This window comes from Otolemur garnettii, unplaced genomic scaffold (genome assembly GCF_000181295.1).
Source record: "Otolemur garnettii isolate 467f Iridium unplaced genomic scaffold, OtoGar3 scaffold00011, whole genome shotgun sequence".
Classification (NCBI taxonomy): Eukaryota; Metazoa; Chordata; class Mammalia; order Primates; family Galagidae; genus Otolemur; species Otolemur garnettii.
Genome location: NW_003852406.1, coordinates 17,049,053 through 17,068,012, shown reverse-complemented (window position 1 = coordinate 17,068,012; position 18,960 = coordinate 17,049,053). Strand labels below are relative to the sequence as shown.

At 46.5% G+C, this 18,960-nt stretch overlaps 1 protein-coding gene across 1 annotated transcript in view; it reads right to left on the bottom strand.

Moving 5' to 3' along the window:
- Window positions 1-5,016: 5,016 nt before the first annotated feature.
- ZNF609 (zinc finger protein 609) overlaps window positions 5,017-18,960 on the bottom strand; it is a 236,861-nt gene continuing 222,917 nt past the window's right edge. Inside the window, exons 5-11 of the mRNA XM_003784418.3 lie at window positions 17,740-17,827; window positions 12,771-15,111; window positions 11,227-11,593; window positions 7,363-7,538; window positions 6,877-7,093; window positions 6,346-6,424; window positions 5,017-6,030 (exon numbers count right to left, since the gene is read on the bottom strand). Coding sequence (XP_003784466.1) covers window positions 6,351-6,424; window positions 6,877-7,093; window positions 7,363-7,538; window positions 11,227-11,593; window positions 12,771-15,111; window positions 17,740-17,827 — 3,263 coding nt within the window. The 3' untranslated portion in view covers window positions 5,017-6,030; window positions 6,346-6,350. The remainder of the gene's footprint in view (window positions 6,031-6,345; window positions 6,425-6,876; window positions 7,094-7,362; window positions 7,539-11,226; window positions 11,594-12,770; window positions 15,112-17,739; window positions 17,828-18,960) is intronic.

The window sequence follows — 18,960 nt, the reverse complement described above, 5'->3', positions numbered from 1 at the left end:
ATTTGCTTCATCTGAAAGAGAGGCTGAACTCATGATCCTACAATCCAAGCTGTTTTAGCTCTTCCTGGGTCCTGAAACTGTTTTGGCTTTTGCATGGAGCTACTTCACACTTACATTCCTTTACAGAGGGTAGCATTCACCTTCCCTATTCTACTGTCCTTTTGGGGGCCCAGTGGCCTAAGATAATGGTGTCCTGGCCCCTCAGTCGCATTGCAGGAGGCTAGAATCCCCTTCATCTCTGTTCTTTTAATTTCTTGAGGGTTTACTAGTATATTTTTTCCTTTTGTTTCTGTTTTTCCAAGTGAAGGGGATGTTTTATCTGCTACAGCTTTGTAACTGTCTACTGTTGAGCTGTGGCAGTCCTTAGTTATGCTATGAGTCTTGGCTCATTTTCACATTGTTCTTTTTTTGTTTTTTTGAGACAGAGCCTCAAGCTGTCCCCCTGGGTAGAGTGCTGTGGCATCACAGCTCACAGCAACCTCCAACTCCTGGGCTCAAGCAAGTCTCCTGCCTCCACCTCCCAAGTAGCTGGGACCACAGGCGCCCACCACAACGCCCGGCTATTTTTTTTTGGTTGCAGCCGTCATAGTTGTTTGGCGGGCCCGGGCTGGATTCGAACCTGCCACCTTAGGTGTATGTGGCTGGTGCCTTAGCTGCTTGAGCCACAGGCGCTGAGCCCACATTGTTCTTCATGGAGCTTCTGTTTTTACTCTGGGCCAAGTCAATAATTAACCTTGGACTCCATTTGGTATTCGTTAAAAGAAATGAGCTCCAACCGCTCCCCCCCCATATGCCCCCCAATATTACAGCAATCTGGAACTATAGATATTCAGTTGAAATCAGCAGGGCTTAAAGATGTCTTCCACTGAGTAGATAACTCTTAGAGGCAGCCTAAAGGCAGTAGACAGTTTAGGACTCAGATATTAAACCCAAGGAATCTGCAACATGGAGAGAAAGAACCAAGACAAAACTTAGTCCTTTACTTCCTCCCGCCCCCAGGTAGCAAAATGGATGGGAAACATGCTTACATGCCTGAGATTCTGCTGCCATCTGTTGGTGGTTCCTCTTCAATACAGCCAGAGTTAAAAGGGGTGAATAGAAACACAGGCACCCAGTCAAGATCCCCCCTCCCTTTTTTGAAATAGAGTCTCACTCTGTTGCCCCAGGCTAGAGTGCCATGGCCTCAGCCTTGCTCACCGCAAACTCAAAACTCTGGGTTCAAGCACTCCTGCTTTAGCCTTCAGAGTGGCTGAGAATACAGGTGCCAGCCACAATGCCTGGATAATTTTTCTGTTTTTAGTAGAGACAGATGGGATCTTGCTCTTGCTCAGGTTGGTCTTGAATGAACTGAGCTCAAGTGATTCTCCTGCCTCAGCTTCCCAGAGTGCTAGGATTACAGGCATGAGCCAGTGCCCTTGGCTAATGTTTCATTTAAAAAAACAAAAACAAAAACAAATAAAACTTTTGCTATTGAAGACCACAGACAGGAAAGAAATACAGTACCTGAAGGCTGTACTCCAGTTAAAAAAGCAACTTAGAAAGTAGAATATTTGAGGAGTAGTGGAGATAGGAGAGATATGTGAAAGGCAAACTAAGTCTAAATTTAAGAACAGGGACATTAAAAACTTTATTCAATAAATACAACAAATAATTTAAAAATATACTTCAATTCCAAAGCCAATTAAGAGGAAGCAAAGAGAGGGGGAAAAAAGGAGAAGGAGAAAAGGAAAGAGACTGAACAATGGTTTGGTTGGGCTGTTTCAGAATGTACCACCCTTTGAAATTCTGATCAAATGCTTTTGACCCATAAACCCTTAGCCCTTGTTCCGAAGGGGAAGCCACAGGAGTCCACCAGCCAGGAATGATCCTCTGGGCTTTGGACCAGAGCACTCTGGAGGCTGGAATGTGGGGTACTATTGGGGGAAGTTTCCCATTTACTCCTCAAAACCATCCATCCTAACTCCCAGGCATGTTTAAATAGTGCAATCTCTTAGGCAGAGAGCTCTTAGCTGCATAGTTTCACAGATGAGTGTACAAAGCACCCAGGGGTCCAAAGCCACTTTGGTGAACAGGGTGAAGAGAGGAGAGGCCAGGGCATAGGATAAAGCTCCTGGGCTAAGCCGGTGGCCAAGCCAAAAAACAGTGCTGGGCAGAAAAGGGCTACAGGGCAGGTAATCTGGACATGGGATTCAACAGCTTGCTGCCAGCTAAGGAGTTTGTGAAGCTCAGGATGCATATGGAGCAGGACCAGGAAGATCAGGAAAGCTGAGGGAGAACAGAAAAGTCAGAAAGGAGGAGGAGGCAGCTCAGCAGCAAACTCCAGGAGAAATAACCAGCAGCCCTCACAGATTTGTGATTGTCTCTTAAAAAGATTTATTTTCTCTTCTTGCCTCCATGTACAAAGGCAAAAAGAGTACAGTTTGTATATATATATATTTATATATATATATAAAAAAACAAGGAACTTGGTAATGTACACTTTACAGAAGGGGAGAATCAGGAAGACTGAAATTAAACCCAACAGAGCAATGCCAAAGGAACAAAAGTTATGAACAGCAACACTGCCCCTCCAGCCCGGGCCTCCAGCTCGCCCCAACCTGCTCCCAATGGGGGGGGCTGAGCACCAAGGCAAGCGGGTGGGCTGGGGCAGGAGGGGCTGGGGACAGGGCCTGGGAGGTGCTTGATCCCAGGAGGGGCCCATGGTAGGGAATCATTGGAAAGCTTCCTGGGATCCCCTAGTAATAAAATGAACAAAGGCCCAGAATTAATGGGGCCAACTAGCTGCCCAGCTAAATCTTGGGGGCATCAGAGTAGACAATAGGATGTGGATATAGGGTATGTGGTATAATAAGTGACATGAGTGGCCTCAAAGCCTGTATACAATATTCTCTAGCCCTTCTGCAGTCTTAACTCCCAACTCCCTAAGGTAAGTCCTCTTTATAGCCCCTTGGAGCCTGGAAAGAAGAAATTCAAGAAACCATTTCATTTCATAGGCCCTCTTATCCTTCTGCGTCTGGTTCTTTGAACTTGAGATGTATGGAGAGTAGGGTAAGAGAAGGAAATTTCATACATGTACATATACATGTACAAGGCAGGAAAAGGGGACAAAGGGAACTGGTACACCTTAAAACAAGGAAGAAGGAGATGAGAATCCTAAAGAGCAGCTCTCTATGCCTTGGTTGTCCCACATGGGGAGGAGGCTTTTTCTCCCTTAGCTTCGCCTCTAAGGGAGCCCAGTGAGTGATGTCTAGTAAGGCCTGAGTAGGGGACTCACAGATGGGCTTGGTCTGGTTGTCTGGGCCTTCAGCAGCAAATTTCCAGCCTTTGCTTGTAGGATGGAGATCCTTGCTGAGTGTGTCTCATCCCTCTGACTAGGTCATGGTTCCCACAGGTAGCACCCACCTATGTTTCTCTTCCCCATGTAGAGGGGCTAGAAGTGGAGAGCAAATCATTCACTCAGCACTGTCAAGGATCTCCATAGGTGCTGCTTCACGTTATTTCAGGGAAAGAAGATTGGACTCAGCAAGGAGCAGGGACCAGGAGAAGGCAGTGCCAATCTGCCATTGTTGTGTTTATCTGCTCTTCTGGGCAGGTCCTACTTTTCAAGGAAGGCATGGATATAAGAATCAAAGAGCCAAATGTTTTTTGAGGAAAAAAAAAGGAAAAGAAAAAGTTGTATCCTTCTGTAGAAACCAAGGCTGCCCAGCTAATATGTAAGTTTCTCCTTCTGTATTACAGAACAAAGTGGAAAGGGCAGGAATGCAGAGCCATGCCTGCCCAATGAGAAAGAAAATTACTCCAACGGTTTCTTTACAATATGTACAGAGTATGCTGTAGGCCGGCGCCACAGATACAAAACACACAACAATATTTTAAAACAAACAGGAACAGAGATGGGCCCTTGGCTCTACCCCACAGGAGCCTGGGAGGGGATAATCAGGCTGAAATTTAGTCATCCTCTTGGCAGGGTGACTCAGATTAGGTAGGGTGAAGTTGTCTATACCAGCTATCTCCATGGATGAAAGGGAAGTCATTGCTCAGAGCACTGCCCAAGGGGCAGCAGGAGGCAGAGGAGTTGGTGAGTGTGAGGGAAGCTGCTTGGGAGCCTGCCAAGGAGGTCTAAAATGGGGTTTTTAGGCAGGGTGCAGAACTCAACTTAAACAAAAACAAGGGTATGGAAACTTAAGGGAAAGGTCTGTAGGTTGGAGGGGCTCCCGGTGGGCACATGACCCTGAGCCTAACTATGTGAAGGGCTGCAGGGTTCTTGGAACCTCTGGGCATTGTGCTTACTATCCGCCACTACCTTTTCTCCAAATTGAGTCAGAGCCAAATTCCTGTTCTTAAATTGTCACTTTTGACACTCTGGTCACAAACCCTCCTCACAAGGCTAGGTTGGTATCTGTCAGTGTTTCTCTCTCTAAATCCAGAGGGTCAAGGAAAGACAGGCGGAGAGAAGAACAAAGAGATTGATACCTCAAAAGCAAAGTAAGAGCTAAAGCTCCCCACACCTTGGGAAAGAAATTACACCAGTAAAGCTACCAAATCACTTTCCCAGTGCAAACAGCATAAAGCCTCGACTGGGGGGACTGCCTTTCTAAGGACAGCAGAGAAATGTCTGCTGCCTCCTAAGCACAGCTCCCTTGAGTACATTCTGTGCTCTCACAAGTAATGGCTTGGATGTGTTAACCAGGGGTCTGAGGAACAAATAACTTCCCATGTCCAGCGGCCTCTAAAATAAAAACGTGTGTTAAAAAGAAACACAGCTTAGGACGGCGCCTGTGGCTCAAAGGAGTAGGGCGCCGGCCCCATATGCTAGAAGTGGTGGGTTTAAACCCAGCCCCGGCCAAAAACTGCAAAAAAAAAAAAAGAAAAGAAAAGAAACATAGCTTATATTGGCACACATGGAGGTTAAAGACTGAGCTATATAAAATCATGTACTTATAGACAGAGGAACTGGGCTGTATATATTTGTGGCCCTAAATGAGGAAAATGCTTAGATGGCTGAATGAACAGGGTATCTCCAAGAACTGCTGGGTGCTCCTGGGGTCTGCCTTCTGGGCCTTGCCCTAAGGTGACCTGGCAGACTCCCCATGCTTGGGGAATACTGTTTTATCTGCCTGAGCTTTAAGAGCCAAGCAGTGAAAAAGAGGTGAGACCAGTGTGGGGATCCCCCTGGGAAAGGTACCAAGGGGGTCAGGAGGGAAGAGAAAAGGGCAAGGGGTTGGGGGACAAGAAGCAGCAGGACTTAGTGGGGATGTAGATTCTACTTCACAGACTCCATTCATGCACCAGCTCCAGCTGATTCCCAGTAACCCTGGGGAGCCCTGTGCTGGTGTTGGAACCCCTGCCCCTGGCCTGACAGGCAGCATAAGGCCATGGTGGGGCAAATGCCTTGGTCTTCCCTTCCAGGCTAGGCTCTGAGCGTTTGAATGTGCTCATGTAAGAGGGGAACAGTCTCCGCGTTTGAAGACCTTGTTTTCACAATTACATAGAAAACAACCCCCAATTTCTTTCCTGAGATTCTAATTCCTCCTCATGCCGTCAATTCCCAGGGTATAAACCACTGGGGAGATGCAGAATCTGGTGATGATGGTAATGATGGTGAGAGGGGTATGGCTGCTGTGCTGTTTTCAGACCTTACCCAGTGTGAGGGGGGTGGGTTGATACTGCTCCGACAACAGACCAGGGGTTTGGGGAACAGAGCAGTGACTTCTCTGGGCTAAGCCATGTTCCCCTGGTTTCGCCCCATGCCTTCATTTCCACAGAGGCCACAAAAGTCATGACTGTGGCCAAGAGAATAAATATTTTTGCTAAGTACCAGCTCTCCATCTCCTGAGGAAGAAGGAGGGTCAGGGAGTCCAGAGGTCTGGTGGAGGTGAGATGGCCAAGGGTCTGCCTTCGGTTGTGGTGGAAAAACGGCAAACAGGATGATCAACACCATTTAACTGATGTCTAAATGGCACCTCCAGCACCTCCTTGGGTGAGCCAGTCCGGGCCCGTGAAGCTGACTTATCCGGGCACTTGGGTGTTCTGTAAGGGAAACATGGAGAGATAACCAGGCACTCAGCCCAAGGGCCAAATAACCACAAGGTGGCGCTCCAAGAACATGAACTGCAGGGGAGGCCTACTGGTCACTAAGGGGACATCTGTGTTCCACAGATTCTCCCAGATGCACATGGCTTCACAGGAGGCTCTTGTACAAGAGGCTTGGCCATGGTTCCACTGTTTCCAGACCACTAACCCCACATAACTATTCTCACCCAGGCTCCACAGGGATTCTATGATCCAGGTAGCAACTATCCCTGCTCTATGTGTGTGTTGCCCAAATTAACAAAACTTCCTTACCATTCTCACCTCCTGGGGGGTGGGTAGAGCGAAGGAGTTGTGCCCTGTTGGCTGGCAACAATGGCTGTAGAAGAAAGCCCTGAGTGAGCAGGAGAACGTGTTAGTGAGGTACTCATGGAAACCTCCCATGAAGCACTGGGAGGAGTTACCCCTTACATTCCTAGCTTTGCTGAGTTCTAAGCTGCTGACAGAAAACAAAGCCTAAATTTGGCCAGATTTACTGGCTGGAAATGGATAATAAGGCTCTATTTTTCAGCTGCTGTTTCTTGTTGGCTGTGGAGAACACCTGTTCCTTATTCTTCTGAATATCAAAGCCAATATTCTGGAGCAGTTTGAGAGTCCCTAAGCTCCAAGGGAAGAAATAAATGTCATATGTTTTAATGACTACAGGAGTTAGGACTTTGAACAGATTACAAACTCAATAACAACAACAAAAAAGGATTCTCATGAGGTGGAGAAGAAGGGTCCTTACTGTGGGCATTACCACTGGGATGAAGACAAAAAACAGGACAGCAGGAGAAACTGACTTACCTGTTGCATAGGGTAAGTTGTACTGTGCTGGGAGCAATGAGTATCCCAAGTGGTGGTGGTGGTGGTGTGTAGACATCAGGCGCTGGGAAGGGGAGGTGCGGGGCCGGTCAACACTCCGTTCACCCCCGCCTGCTCCCCCAACGCTACTACAGCTGCCACCACCCCCAACCACCCCACAGCTTCCCCGATCTCTCTCCTGAGAAGTTTTATCACTTATCTGGAAAGGAAAGCAGACACAGAAAGGGATTAAAGTGAGACGCACATACACACACATGCACACGTGTGCACACACCCAAAAGTGAGATGCCCAAGGCCCCACATCATGAGTCCCTAAAACTGCAGGCCACCTAAGAATCAAGGAGATGCCCTGGTGAGGCCAATGTCCAATCAGCCAAGCTGTACTGTGGAGTTGATCTCGTTCACCTTCTCCCAGACCCTAGATCTGGCCATATCAGTTGTTGGTTAACATCACTGTACTTCCCTTACCGTGGGAGACTTGCTCTTGTAGTGACTGGCATGCTGCTGCAAGATGTCCAAGGCTTTGGACTCTGAGCTGGATTTACAAGTGACACTAGGGCTGACTCGTGCCTTGTCAGCCTCTTCACCACCTGAGACCTTGCTGCCATATGGGGAGAAAGAGTAGCTGGAAGGCAAGTAGGAACCTGGAGAAGGAGAAATCAAGCAGTCAAAAAGATGGGAGAAGTAGAAAAAACTCTGCTGTAGTGAGCTTGGTTAGGTGGGCATCAGCTTTCCTGTTTGCTACCTCAGAATGTCTGGGGCTGTGACTGTTGGTTTGTTCTTCCTTAGCTGAGCTCCACAGGATAAATTAGCTAAGGGTTATCAGGAACACAGCCCTGTTTCCTGTGGTCAATTTCCCAGACCCATTGTGGGTTTGTGAACTAGTAGAGATTCATCTTGGAAAGGTGATATGATAAAGTGGATAATGGGATTTCGAGTCAGACAGCCTTAGGCTTAAACCCCACCTCTGAGACTTAATAGCTGGCCTTGAAATTAACAACCTTTTTGAGCTTCAGTTTCTTCATCGTCAAAATAAAGATACCAATGCTTATTTCATAGGGTGATGGGGTGGATTAAAAAAGGTAATGTGTGTAAGTCTCGTAGGATAGGGCCTGGCCAAACACTGAACAAATGGAACTGTGATTTTTATATCTAGGGGTGAGGATGACAATGAGAAAGGAACACCTCAAGGGCAAGATAATCCTTTTTTTCTTTTTTGAGACAGAGTCTCAAGCTGTTGCCCTGGGTAGAGTGGCATGGCATCACAGCTCACAGCAACCTCAAACTCTTGGGCTAAATTGATTCTTTTGCCTCAGCCTTACAAGTAGCTGGGACCACAGGTGCCTGCCACAATGCCCAGCTATTTTTGTTGTTGTTGTTGCAGTTGTTATTGTTGTTTTAGCTGACCCACCAGCCTCGGTATATGTGGCTGGTGCCCTACCCACTGAGCGCCGGGAGCCGCCAAGGGCAAGATAATCTTCAACCTCTGTTGGAAAAGCTCACTTGGTCTATTTAGAGACTAGTTTTTTCCATATAATAATGTCACCACAATCTCCAGACTATTTAGGCTGCTGTAGGAAGTTGGGAGCTCTATGAGATAAAGAATTGCTCCTCCACTCCATAAGCATCCCACATGGCTCTTTTGACAACAGAAATCAGTGAGTAGAGTTAGATAAGAGCATTTTATTCTAACAAGTTAAAAAATATTTAAACTCCTACTTTGTGCCTCCCCTTCACAAAGAACTCATCAACAGCTTTAAATAGCTTAAAGCCCAGGCTGAACCTAGCTGGACTTGCCCCCCAATCTGAGTTCAAACTGCTCTTCCCATCTGACAGCGGAACATGATCTTACAATTGAATATATGCACTGTTCTGGTTTGAATTTTATTTCTTCCATGTGTATCTCTATAATTAAGTTGTAAGGGCTCGGCGCCTGTGGCTCAAGCGGCTAAGGCGCCAGCCACATACACCTAAGGTGGCGGGTTCGAATCCCCAGCCCGGGCCCGCCAAACAACAATGATGGCTGCAACCAAAAAATAGCCGGGCGTTGTGGCGGGCACCTGTGGTCCCAGCTACTTGGGAGGCTGAGGCAGGAGACTCGCTTGAGCCCAGGAGTTGGAGGTTGCTGTGAGCGTGATGCCATGGCACTCTACCCAGGGGGATAGCTTGAGGCTCCCTCTCAAAAAAAAAAAAAAAAAAAAAAAGTTGTAACTTCTTTTTTTTTTTTTTTGGAGACAAAGTCTCACTCTGTTGTCCAGACTAGAGTGCTGTGACATCATCATAATTCACAGCAACCTCAAACTCCTGGGCTCAAGTTAACCTCTTGCCTTAGCCTCCTGAGTAGCTGGGACTACAGGTGCCTGCCACAATGCCTGGCTAATTTTTTTTCTGTTTTTACTACAGATGGGGTCTTGCTCTTGCTCAGGCTGGTCTTAAACTCCTGAGCTCAAGTGATACTCCTACCTTGGCTTCCCAGAATGCTAGAATTATAGGTGTGAGCCACTGCCAGGCCCTAGTTCCTTGAGTGGAGGGAACTAGTTTTATCTACTTTTTTTTTTTCAGTTTTTGCCCGGGGCTGGGTTTGAACCCGCCACCTCTGGTATATGGGGCCAGCACCCTAACCCTTTGAGCCACAGGTACCACCCTACTTTTTTTTTTTTTATTATTTTTTTGAGACAGAGTCTCACTCTGTGGCCCTGGAGTTGGGTGCCATGGTGCCATCATAGCTCATAGGCACTCTCCTGGGTTCAAGCAGTTGTCCTGCCTCAGCCTCCTACATCGCTAGGACTATAGCCACCTGCTACAATGCCTGGCTAATTTTTTCTATTTTTAGGAGAAATGGGGCCTTGTTCTTGCTCAAGCCAGTCTCAAAGTCCTGAGCTTAAGTAATCTATCTGCCCTGGCCTTCCAGAGTGTTAGAATTATAGGTGTGAACCAGCACCACCGGCCTCATTATTATTATTTTTTTAAAAGAATCTTTATTTTTTGCAGTTATTTTTTGGTCAGGGCTGGGTTTGAACCTGTCACCTCTGGCATATGGGGTTGGCGCCCTACTCCTCGAGCCACAGGCACTGCCTTGCAGCCTCATTATTTTTCAAAATTTACTTATTTATTTTTGAGACAGAGTTTTGCTGTTTCTCTCTCCCAGGTTGGAGTGGCATAATCATAATTCACTGTAGTTCTGACTCCGAGGTTTAAGTGATCCTCCCACCCTGAGACTCCCAGAGTGCTAGGATCACAGGTGTGAATCACCATGTCTGGCCAATCTTTTATATAGTTTTTGTAGAGCTGAGGTCTCACTATGTTGCCTAGGCTGGTGTCAAACTCTGGGCCCCAAGTGATCTTCCCACCTCAGCCTCCTGAGTAGCTGGGATTATAGGTGTGAGCCACCATACCTAGCTCTTTACTTTTTTTGTATTTCCTACAGTGCCTAGCACATTATAAAGTATAGTGTTTATGTTTTTAAAATCCCAGCTGATGAAGACCAGGCATGGTGGCTCACACCTATAATCCCAGCACTCTATGAGGCTGAGGTGGGTGGATTGCCTGGTTCAGGAGTTTGAGAATAGTCTGAGTTAGAGCGAGACTCCCATCTCTAAAAACAGCCCGGTATTGTGGCAGGCACCTGTAACCCCAGCTACTCGGGACACTAAGGCAAGAGAATCACTTGAGCCCAAGAGTTGAAGGTTGTTGTGAGCTATGACACCATCGCACTCTACTGAGGGTGACAAAGTGAGACTCTGTCTTAAAAAAAAAAAAAGAAAAAAATTCCAACTGATGAAAGATGGCAATGGTAGAGAGGGAGTTTTACCCTTAGTTAGCAATGAAAACTACAGCAATAACCTTCTTGCTGGAACAAGGGAGGGACAGTAGATCCACCAGAATGTAATTAAGGATCATTTAAGGAACTATGGGTTAGAGTGGCCACTTCACAGACTAACCTTTTCAAGAAAGGGCTGTTAGGGTGGTGCCTGTGGTTCAGTGGCTAGGGTGCGGGCCCTGTATACTGAGGGTGGCAGGTTTGGACCCAGCCCCAGCCACACTGTGAACCAAAAAAAATAGCTAAGCATTGTGGCGGGTGCTTGTAGTCCCAGCTACTCGGGAGGCTGAGGCAAGAGAATTGTTTAAGCCCAGGAGTTAGAGGTTGCTGTGAGCTATGATGCCACCGTACTCTATCAAGGGTGATAAGGTAAGACTGTTTCAAAAAAAAAGAAAAGGCTGTCATCTAAGCAAGCCCCATTAAGCCTTATGGCTGAGCATTCTGGATTTGAAAGCTGTGTTTCATCTCTCTTCCCAGTGAATGGAATAGCAGCTGGCACTAGGGTGCTGTACCTGGGTAGTTTTGCATCATCACAGCAGGCATGCCACGGTAGCTGGGGTGGTTGGGGTCATAGGACTGGCTGTAGGAGTAGCCGTGCATATAGGGGATGTAGGACTGGTGTTGAGTGAGGGGGGAGGACACAGGCACATGTACACTTGGTCGGGGCTCCTTGCTCCCAAGGCGGGACTCCTCAGACGTAGGCAGCTTGCAGTCACCACTTGTGCTTTCCTTCCCATCTTCCTTAGGGATAGAGTCCTTACTCCTGCTCCTTTCCTCCTTCAATTTGCGGTCCCGTTCCTCTTTCCATCGCTCATCCTCTGATTTGATGTCTGAGTACTTGGCAGGATAAACGTATGTCCACATCCGGGGCTCTGCCTCCTACAACAATCACAGAACAAGCACTGAGTGTTGTACAGATAAGACAGAGATAATATTCAGGCCCAAGGTCTCAGTAGAACCATCAGAGCAGATAGTTACTAGACACTCTGGGTGGGGCAGTACCTGTGGCTCAGTGAGTAGGGTGCCTGCCCCATATACAGAGGGTAGTGGGTTTGAACCTGGCCCTGGCTAAACTGCAATAAAAAATAGCCGGGCGTTGTGGCAGGAGCCTGTAGTCCCAGCTACTTGAGAGGCTGAGGCAAGAGAATCGCCTAAGCCCAAGAGCTAGAGGTTGCTGTGAGCTGTGATGTCACAGCACTCTACTGAGGGTGACAAAGTGAAACTCTGTCTCTATAAAAGAAAAAAAAAAACTACAGACACTCTAGGTAGAGCAGGATCTTGGCCTCTATTGATGATGATTATAGCCTTTGGCTTAAAAAGTACCCTCCCACCTCCTGCATCCCTCAGGGAACAAAATGTGATGAAAGAAAAGGAAAAGTCATCAGTCCATCAGTGGATGTTCTCTAGGTGACAGTGAGCATTGTGGAAAAATTCCTGTCAGAACAGAAGAGGCTGACCCCTTCCTATGTGGTTAGGTTGTTTCACTTCTTCAGAGCAAGCTTAGAGGGTGGAACGCTGTAAATGCCACCCAGGTCAGAGGAGGGAGGTATAACTCTGGCGCCAAAGAGAAGGAAAAATACTCTAAATCTCATGAGTGGAACAAAATGTGAGTATCCAGGTTTTGGTTCTAACTCTACCTATAAAAATTGAAGGAATCCAGCAATTGGGTGGGGTACTTTTAACCTACTCTGAGAAATGAAGAGATTATCATTAACTCATTCCATAGGAACCAAACAGTAGAGGAAACACTGGACTAAGATCAGGACACCTGGGTTTAGGTCCCAGCTCTACTAGTGAAATCTCAAGTAATCTTAGACAAATTAAGCTAACTTACCTGAGTCTTGTCACATGGGAAAAATACCTCTTATGTAAAAATTGCTTTTTAAGAAACATTAAAATGGTCTATGAAGATAAAGAATCTCCAAAATTATATTAATATAGCTCTCCTGCAAATCTCAATTCTTTTGAAAACTCTACATAAGGACAGCCCTGATTTGTGAGGAAGACAGAAAGTTTAACAAACAGTATATCCACTTCCTCCCAGGGCAGCAGTTACCTGTCGATACCAGAGTATTGGATCCACCTCTGCCTGTCGGCCACACTCAGTGCCTGTTTTAGCCTCAGAGGCCTCCTTGCTTAGGTGGCTGGCCTCACTCAGCTTCACTTTAAGTCCTTCAGGGGCCTGGCTGGGGAGTTTTGAAGAGTCATCTAACTTGGGAATGATGACTGACTTGGCAGTGTCAGCCCCTGACTCCTTGGCCTTGCCAGGTCCTGACTTCACTAGGTCTGTTAGGCTGGGGGCTTTGGTAAGAGTTGGTGGAATTGACGGCTTTTGCTTCCATTCTTCCTTGAGTGCTGCCTCCCGCTCCTTCAGGCCCATCTCTGCCTTCTTGTCCAGTCCCCGTGGCTGCTGCTCTAAACTCTGCCGTTTCTGCTGTTCTTCATACTGCTGCCGATATGCTGTGTTGGTGCTCAGGAGGTGGGTGTGGTAACTCTGGTCACTGTAGCTATAGGGGGGCACATAGGCGTACTGGTTGTAGTACAGAGACTGCATGTACATGTTGGGACGCTGCTGGATGACAGAAGGCTGTTGACTGGAACTGCTCAGTTCAGGTTTTTTCTCCTCACAGGCATCGTTCTTCACTTTCCCCTCTATGCTCTCAGGCTCCTCATCCTTTTTTGTCTTCAGGACCTGGCTCTCCACTCCTGTCTGGCTGCTGGGGTTTAGAGCCCCTGGGCTGGACTGCGCATAATTTGGAGAGTAGTAACTCTCAAAGCCTTGGTAATATGGTGAGTCTTTGCTCTGTGGCTGAGGGGGGAAAAGAGTTTTCTTAGCCCCTTCCTTAATCAACTGTTCAGGGTCCTTTGATTTGACACTGTCCACCTTGCCCTCCCCATCCTCCCCAGCATCAGAGATGTCAGAGTATGCAGGGCTGTTGGTTTTGACTGAGCTAGCTTCAGCTCCATTCTGGGTCACTACATGTAAGGGAGTCAAGGGCTGAGTAGGGGTGGCGCTATCTAGGCGGCTACTGCCTCCAATGGAAGGGCTGGGGGCATTGTCCGTGAAGCTGTAGATTTTGTCAGCTTCAGCCTTGATGCTAGCCAGTCGGCTTTGGTGGGTGTCTGATGAGCCATTTAGAAGCCCCTCCATTTTCATCCCATCTCCTGATGATTCCCTGAATGGGCTTTTGCCTTCTTCTGCTCGACATACCTTCCCAGGGGTCAGAGGACTTTCAAGTTCCTTGGAAGAGTCCTTCTTTTTTTTGTCTTTCTTTTTCTTCTCCTTGGCTGGTGTCAAGGCGGGGTTGACCGTGAAAGGTTCTCCCATAACGGTGGGCTTGGGCTGAATGGGCTTGAGCTGGGGACTGTTGGGCATGGCTTGGACCACTGTGGTGGTCAAGCCTGAGGAGGAGCCTGGGCTTGCTGCAGTAAAAGTGGCTGTCTGGAAGGTGTAGATTTGCTGTGGGGGGATGGCAGGGGCAATGGGCCGGGCTGACTTCAAGCTCTTAGAAGGAATCTTCTCAGATTTCAAACTAGAGGGTTTTTTACATTTTTCTTTTTCTATACATTTCCTTTCCAAAGAATCAAAGGCATCATTGCTTGTTTCATCCATTACTGAGGGTCCATCATCAGAGCCATCATTGGATAAGGCCCCAAGATCTGTGTCCCCTTCTCCACTCAACTTTTTCTTACAGAGGCCTTTTGAGCTGAATTTGCTTGAAGGAGAAGGGCTATGGGGCTCTACAAGGCGAACTTTGGGGGTAGCTGAGCGGGCAGGGGACAAGGAACCTTTCTGTGTAACAGATGCACCATTGCAGCTCCCAAGGTCTGCATGGAGAGCAGGTTCCTCTCCGTACTCACTGTCTCCATCTGCTTCTGGCTTGCTGTCATCATCTGTATGAGCATGAGCTTGGTGATACTTAAGTCCATTGATGTGCTTGTACTTTTTGTTGCAGTTTGGGTGGGGACAGTCAATCAGGACAGGGGAGGGACAATTTCTGTCCAGAACAGTGGGTTCTACCTTGGTCCCTGGAAGGGGACCAGTGGCTGAACCCATAGAATTCGTACGGACACGTTTGCTCCCTTTGGAGTCCTCAGAGCTAGAATTCAGCTCCATGTCTGAAAGGGGTTTGTTTTTCCGCTTGTTAGCTGAGGAAGGGCTGGCCTTGACATCCTCAGAGGTGCTGCTGGCAGGTGGGCGATGCTCTGAAGAATTTTGGCTGCCCCGACGGCCTTTGCTGTTGGCCCCTGCCCGGGTTTTGCTGCTGCTGTTGGTTCCTTTGGTGTCGGAGGCTGTGGTTGTCTCATTGACAGGTGTGTTACTGTTGGGACGCATGCGTTTGCCTCTACCCCGACCATTACGCATTTCCAAGTCACTGGTGGGGGAGTCACAGAACCTTGGTAAAGGACAAACACAATAGATTATTATTAAGAAGAGAAAACATCTTCAAACTAGTTTAGCTGTAGCCTCTAGAAGAACTTTCCAGATGGTGACCATCATTTTCCATGAATATAATTTGTTAAAAGAACTTCTGATTGTGCGGGTTAAGTGGTAAGCTCTTAGGATGCTATCTCCACGACAGCTATAAATTACTCCCCAACATTTACCTCTAAAGCCATGCAGAGTTTGTTCCATAAGACAAAGAACAATCATGCCCCCATTTCTTATATGTAGACATAGCCATAGTTTCAGAAGAGACTTTCAGAAGAGACTAGGAAATTGAGGCCAGGCATGCTAAGTGACTTGCTTTAGGTTGCATTGTTGATTAATGGCAACAAATGACCAGAATCTAGATCTACTTTTAGCTCAATATTTTTGTCCCCTATGTATCTCACATAAACACAAAGTACTCATCCATTTAAGAGGGTTTTTTTTTTTTTTTTGAGACAGAGCCTCAAGCTGTCCCCCTGGGTAGAGTGCCGTGGCATTACAGCTCACAGCAACCTCCAACTCCTGGGCTCAAGCGAGTCTCCTGCCTCCGCCTCCCAAGTAGCTGGGACCACAGGCGCCCGCCACAACGCCTGGCTATTTTTTGGTTGCAGCCGTCATTGTTGTTTGGCGGGTCCGGGCTGGGGATTCGAACCCGCCACCTTAGGTGTACGTGGCTGGCGCCTTAGCCGGTTGAGCTATAGGCGCCAAGCCAAGAGGGTTTTTTTTTTTGTTGAGACAGAGTTTCACTATGTTGCCCTTGGTAGTGTCATGGTGTCACAGCTCACAGCAACCTCAAACTCTTGGACTTAAGCAATTCTCTTGCCTTAGCCTCCTAAGTAGCTGGGACTACAGGCGCCCGCCACAATGCCTGGCTATTTATTGTCATTGTTGTTTGGTAGGCCCAGGCTGGGTTCGAACCCGCCAGCCCCAGTGTATGTGGCCAACACCCTAAACACTGAGCTATGGGCCCCAAGCCCATGTAAGAGGTCTTTAAACATCAGATACAGTCAAGAGTACATGAGTTCTTTGAATGTTTGAAGATTTGTACCTATGAGTCATTTCTCACTGGCTGTAATTCAGCTTTTCGCAGAGTTCAAAAAACTGTTTAGGATTAAACTCTTAGCTAAGGTTGGTTCCCTTGTCAATCTAAAGGTGGTTTTGACTCCCTTCCAGGGGATAGCTGGAGTAGGTTGTTTTAAGACATAGAAACAATTATAGCTGTAGCAGAACAAAAAAAGCAAATTTTCTGAAATACTTCCTTCTGGTCCCCAGAACAACCCTACTACAAAGTCCCTTTACTATCTCCCTGTTAACACCTACCTGCTCAGCTCCTGTCTCTCTGATTTTTGCATGTCCAAAGTAGAAGTAAGTTCTTCTAAAAGTTTCTCAGAAATGCCAAGGGGAGATGTAAAGAACTTTACAAACTGCTTTTAGCTCACCTGATTTTGATTTTTTTTTATGAGGAAAACTTCTGTGATAGTCTGAATATAGTCTTAGAATAGGCTAAGCCTCTAGGAACCTAGTCCACCATCTCTGAAAACTACATATCCTTAGGTAGAGCATAGTAACACTTCAGAAAAAGAAAGTGGTATAGAATAAAGAACTTTAGAATACTTCTCCTTGGGTTATCCCTGCCCATTTTTGTCTTATAGGAACAATGGGCAGATGAAGGTTTAAGATAATTTTTCTTTCTTTTTTTTTTTTTTTGAGACAGAGCCTCAAGCTATTGGCCTGGGTAGAGTGCCGTGTAACCTCCAACTCCTGGGCTCAAGCAATTCTCCTGCCTCCACCTCCCAAGTAGCTGGGACTAAAGGCACCCTCCATAACGCCCAGCTCATTTTTGGTTGCAGCTGTCATTGTTGATGGTGGGCCCAGGCTGGATTCGAACCCGCCAGCTCAGGTATATGTGGCTGGTGCCTTAGCTGCTTGAGCCACAGGCATCAAGCTTAAGATAATTTTTCTAAAAGAACTATCCAGATGATAATTATTAATGCCATTATAAATGAATATGATTTATTAAAGGAACTTGTAAACGTGTGGGAACTGGATTAAGTGGTGAACTCCTAGGATGATGCTATTTGCATGCTAGTTGTAAATTACTTCCAACGTTTGGGTTTCCCAAGCCCTGGAGCAAGGAGCAAGCTGTAAGATACCATTGACAGAAATGTTCATCTTAAAGTCAAACTCCAACCTGAAAAGGTCCTTGCAACCCCATATGGTCTAGCAGAGTTTACGTAGCTGAAAACATTCTTGACTTTAAATTATTGAGAAATGCTACCATCAAAATATCAATCAATGAATGTTTGTTCACCCACAGACTTTATAGCCTTGGTCTCCAGGTTACTATAGGAAGAAGCCAGAATTTAGTAAGTTCAGACAAAGACTAAAATAGGATTCCTCCTCATTCCTCAAACTCACCCACCACCAACACACTTCAACACACAATTCATTTAGTCTCCTTGAATTTCAGATGAATACAGCGCTTTCCCTTGTCCTTTAAAAGCAGGGTGTACAACTCTAGCAGGATAAAGGCATAAAAGTTCCCTGATTAGAGTGTCAACCTAATATAAACCAAACAAATATAAGTGCTTACCTTGGAGGTGCCCAATCATGCCGTGTGCAGTCAAGAAGTGTACCTACATATGTCTTGTTCCTCCACGTTACATTTACCACTAACATCCCTAGAAAATAAGAATACACAGATATAGACAAGACAAACCCTGCTGACCACCAAGAAGAGTATTCTTCATTTGAGCAGCATTCTGACTGGTTTGGGGTGCTCTGGGGACTAATGAATGTATAGAACTGGGCCTGATAATTGCATGGGAACTCCTCTGAGCTCAAGAGGTCCTCCCGCCTCAGCCTCCCAGAGTGCTAGGATTCCAGCACACCTGGCTGACACTTTTTGTGCATTTTTATTCTTAAATGACTTCACAATGAAAATTCCTGACATGTTTTTCATATTTTTTTTTGGTCACCCTTGGTAGACTGCCATGGCATCATAGCTCATAGCAACCTCGAACACTTGGGCTCAAGAGATTCTCTTGCCTTAGCCTCCCGAGTAACTGGGACTACAGGTGCCCATCACAATGCCTGGCTATTTTTAGAAACAGGGTCTTGCTCTTGCTCAGGCTGGTCTTGAACCCATGAGCTCAGGCAAGCTGCCTGCCACAGCCTCCCAAAGTGCTGGGATTACAGGCATAGACCACTGTACCCAGCATAAAAATGCTTTTGAATGGGTAATATAGTCATACCCCCAAATTCAAAATGCTTATGTATATAAGCATGCTACATGTATATAAGCAAAAAAAGGGCGGTGCTTTTGGCTCAGTGAGTAGGGCACCGGGCCCAAAGACGGAGGGTGGCAGGATCGAACCTGGCCCTGGCCAAACTGCAACAATAACAACAACAACAACAAAGTAGCAAAAAAAAAAAATACCAAACAAACCCTAATATAAAATGAAGAGCCGCCCCCCTCACCTTCCAGTTCCTGTGGTATTTTATATGTATATAAGCAAATATTCTTCCTTAAACAGTAGCAACATACATACAATGTTCTGCACCTTGCTTTTCTCAGGTACTCAAATTTTTTGCATCATTCCATATGTGAAGAGAGAAAGCCATATCATCAATGGCTGCATTTAAATGGACATTTGGGTTGCTCCATTCTTCTGCTATTACAAATAAACTGTAAAAATAACCTGGTACAAATGTTTTATGTTGACTATATGAATATGTCTATAAGATAAATTCCTGTAAACAAAATTGCTTAAGAACAGAGCATTTGTAGATAGAGTTTTCTTTTTTTTTTTTT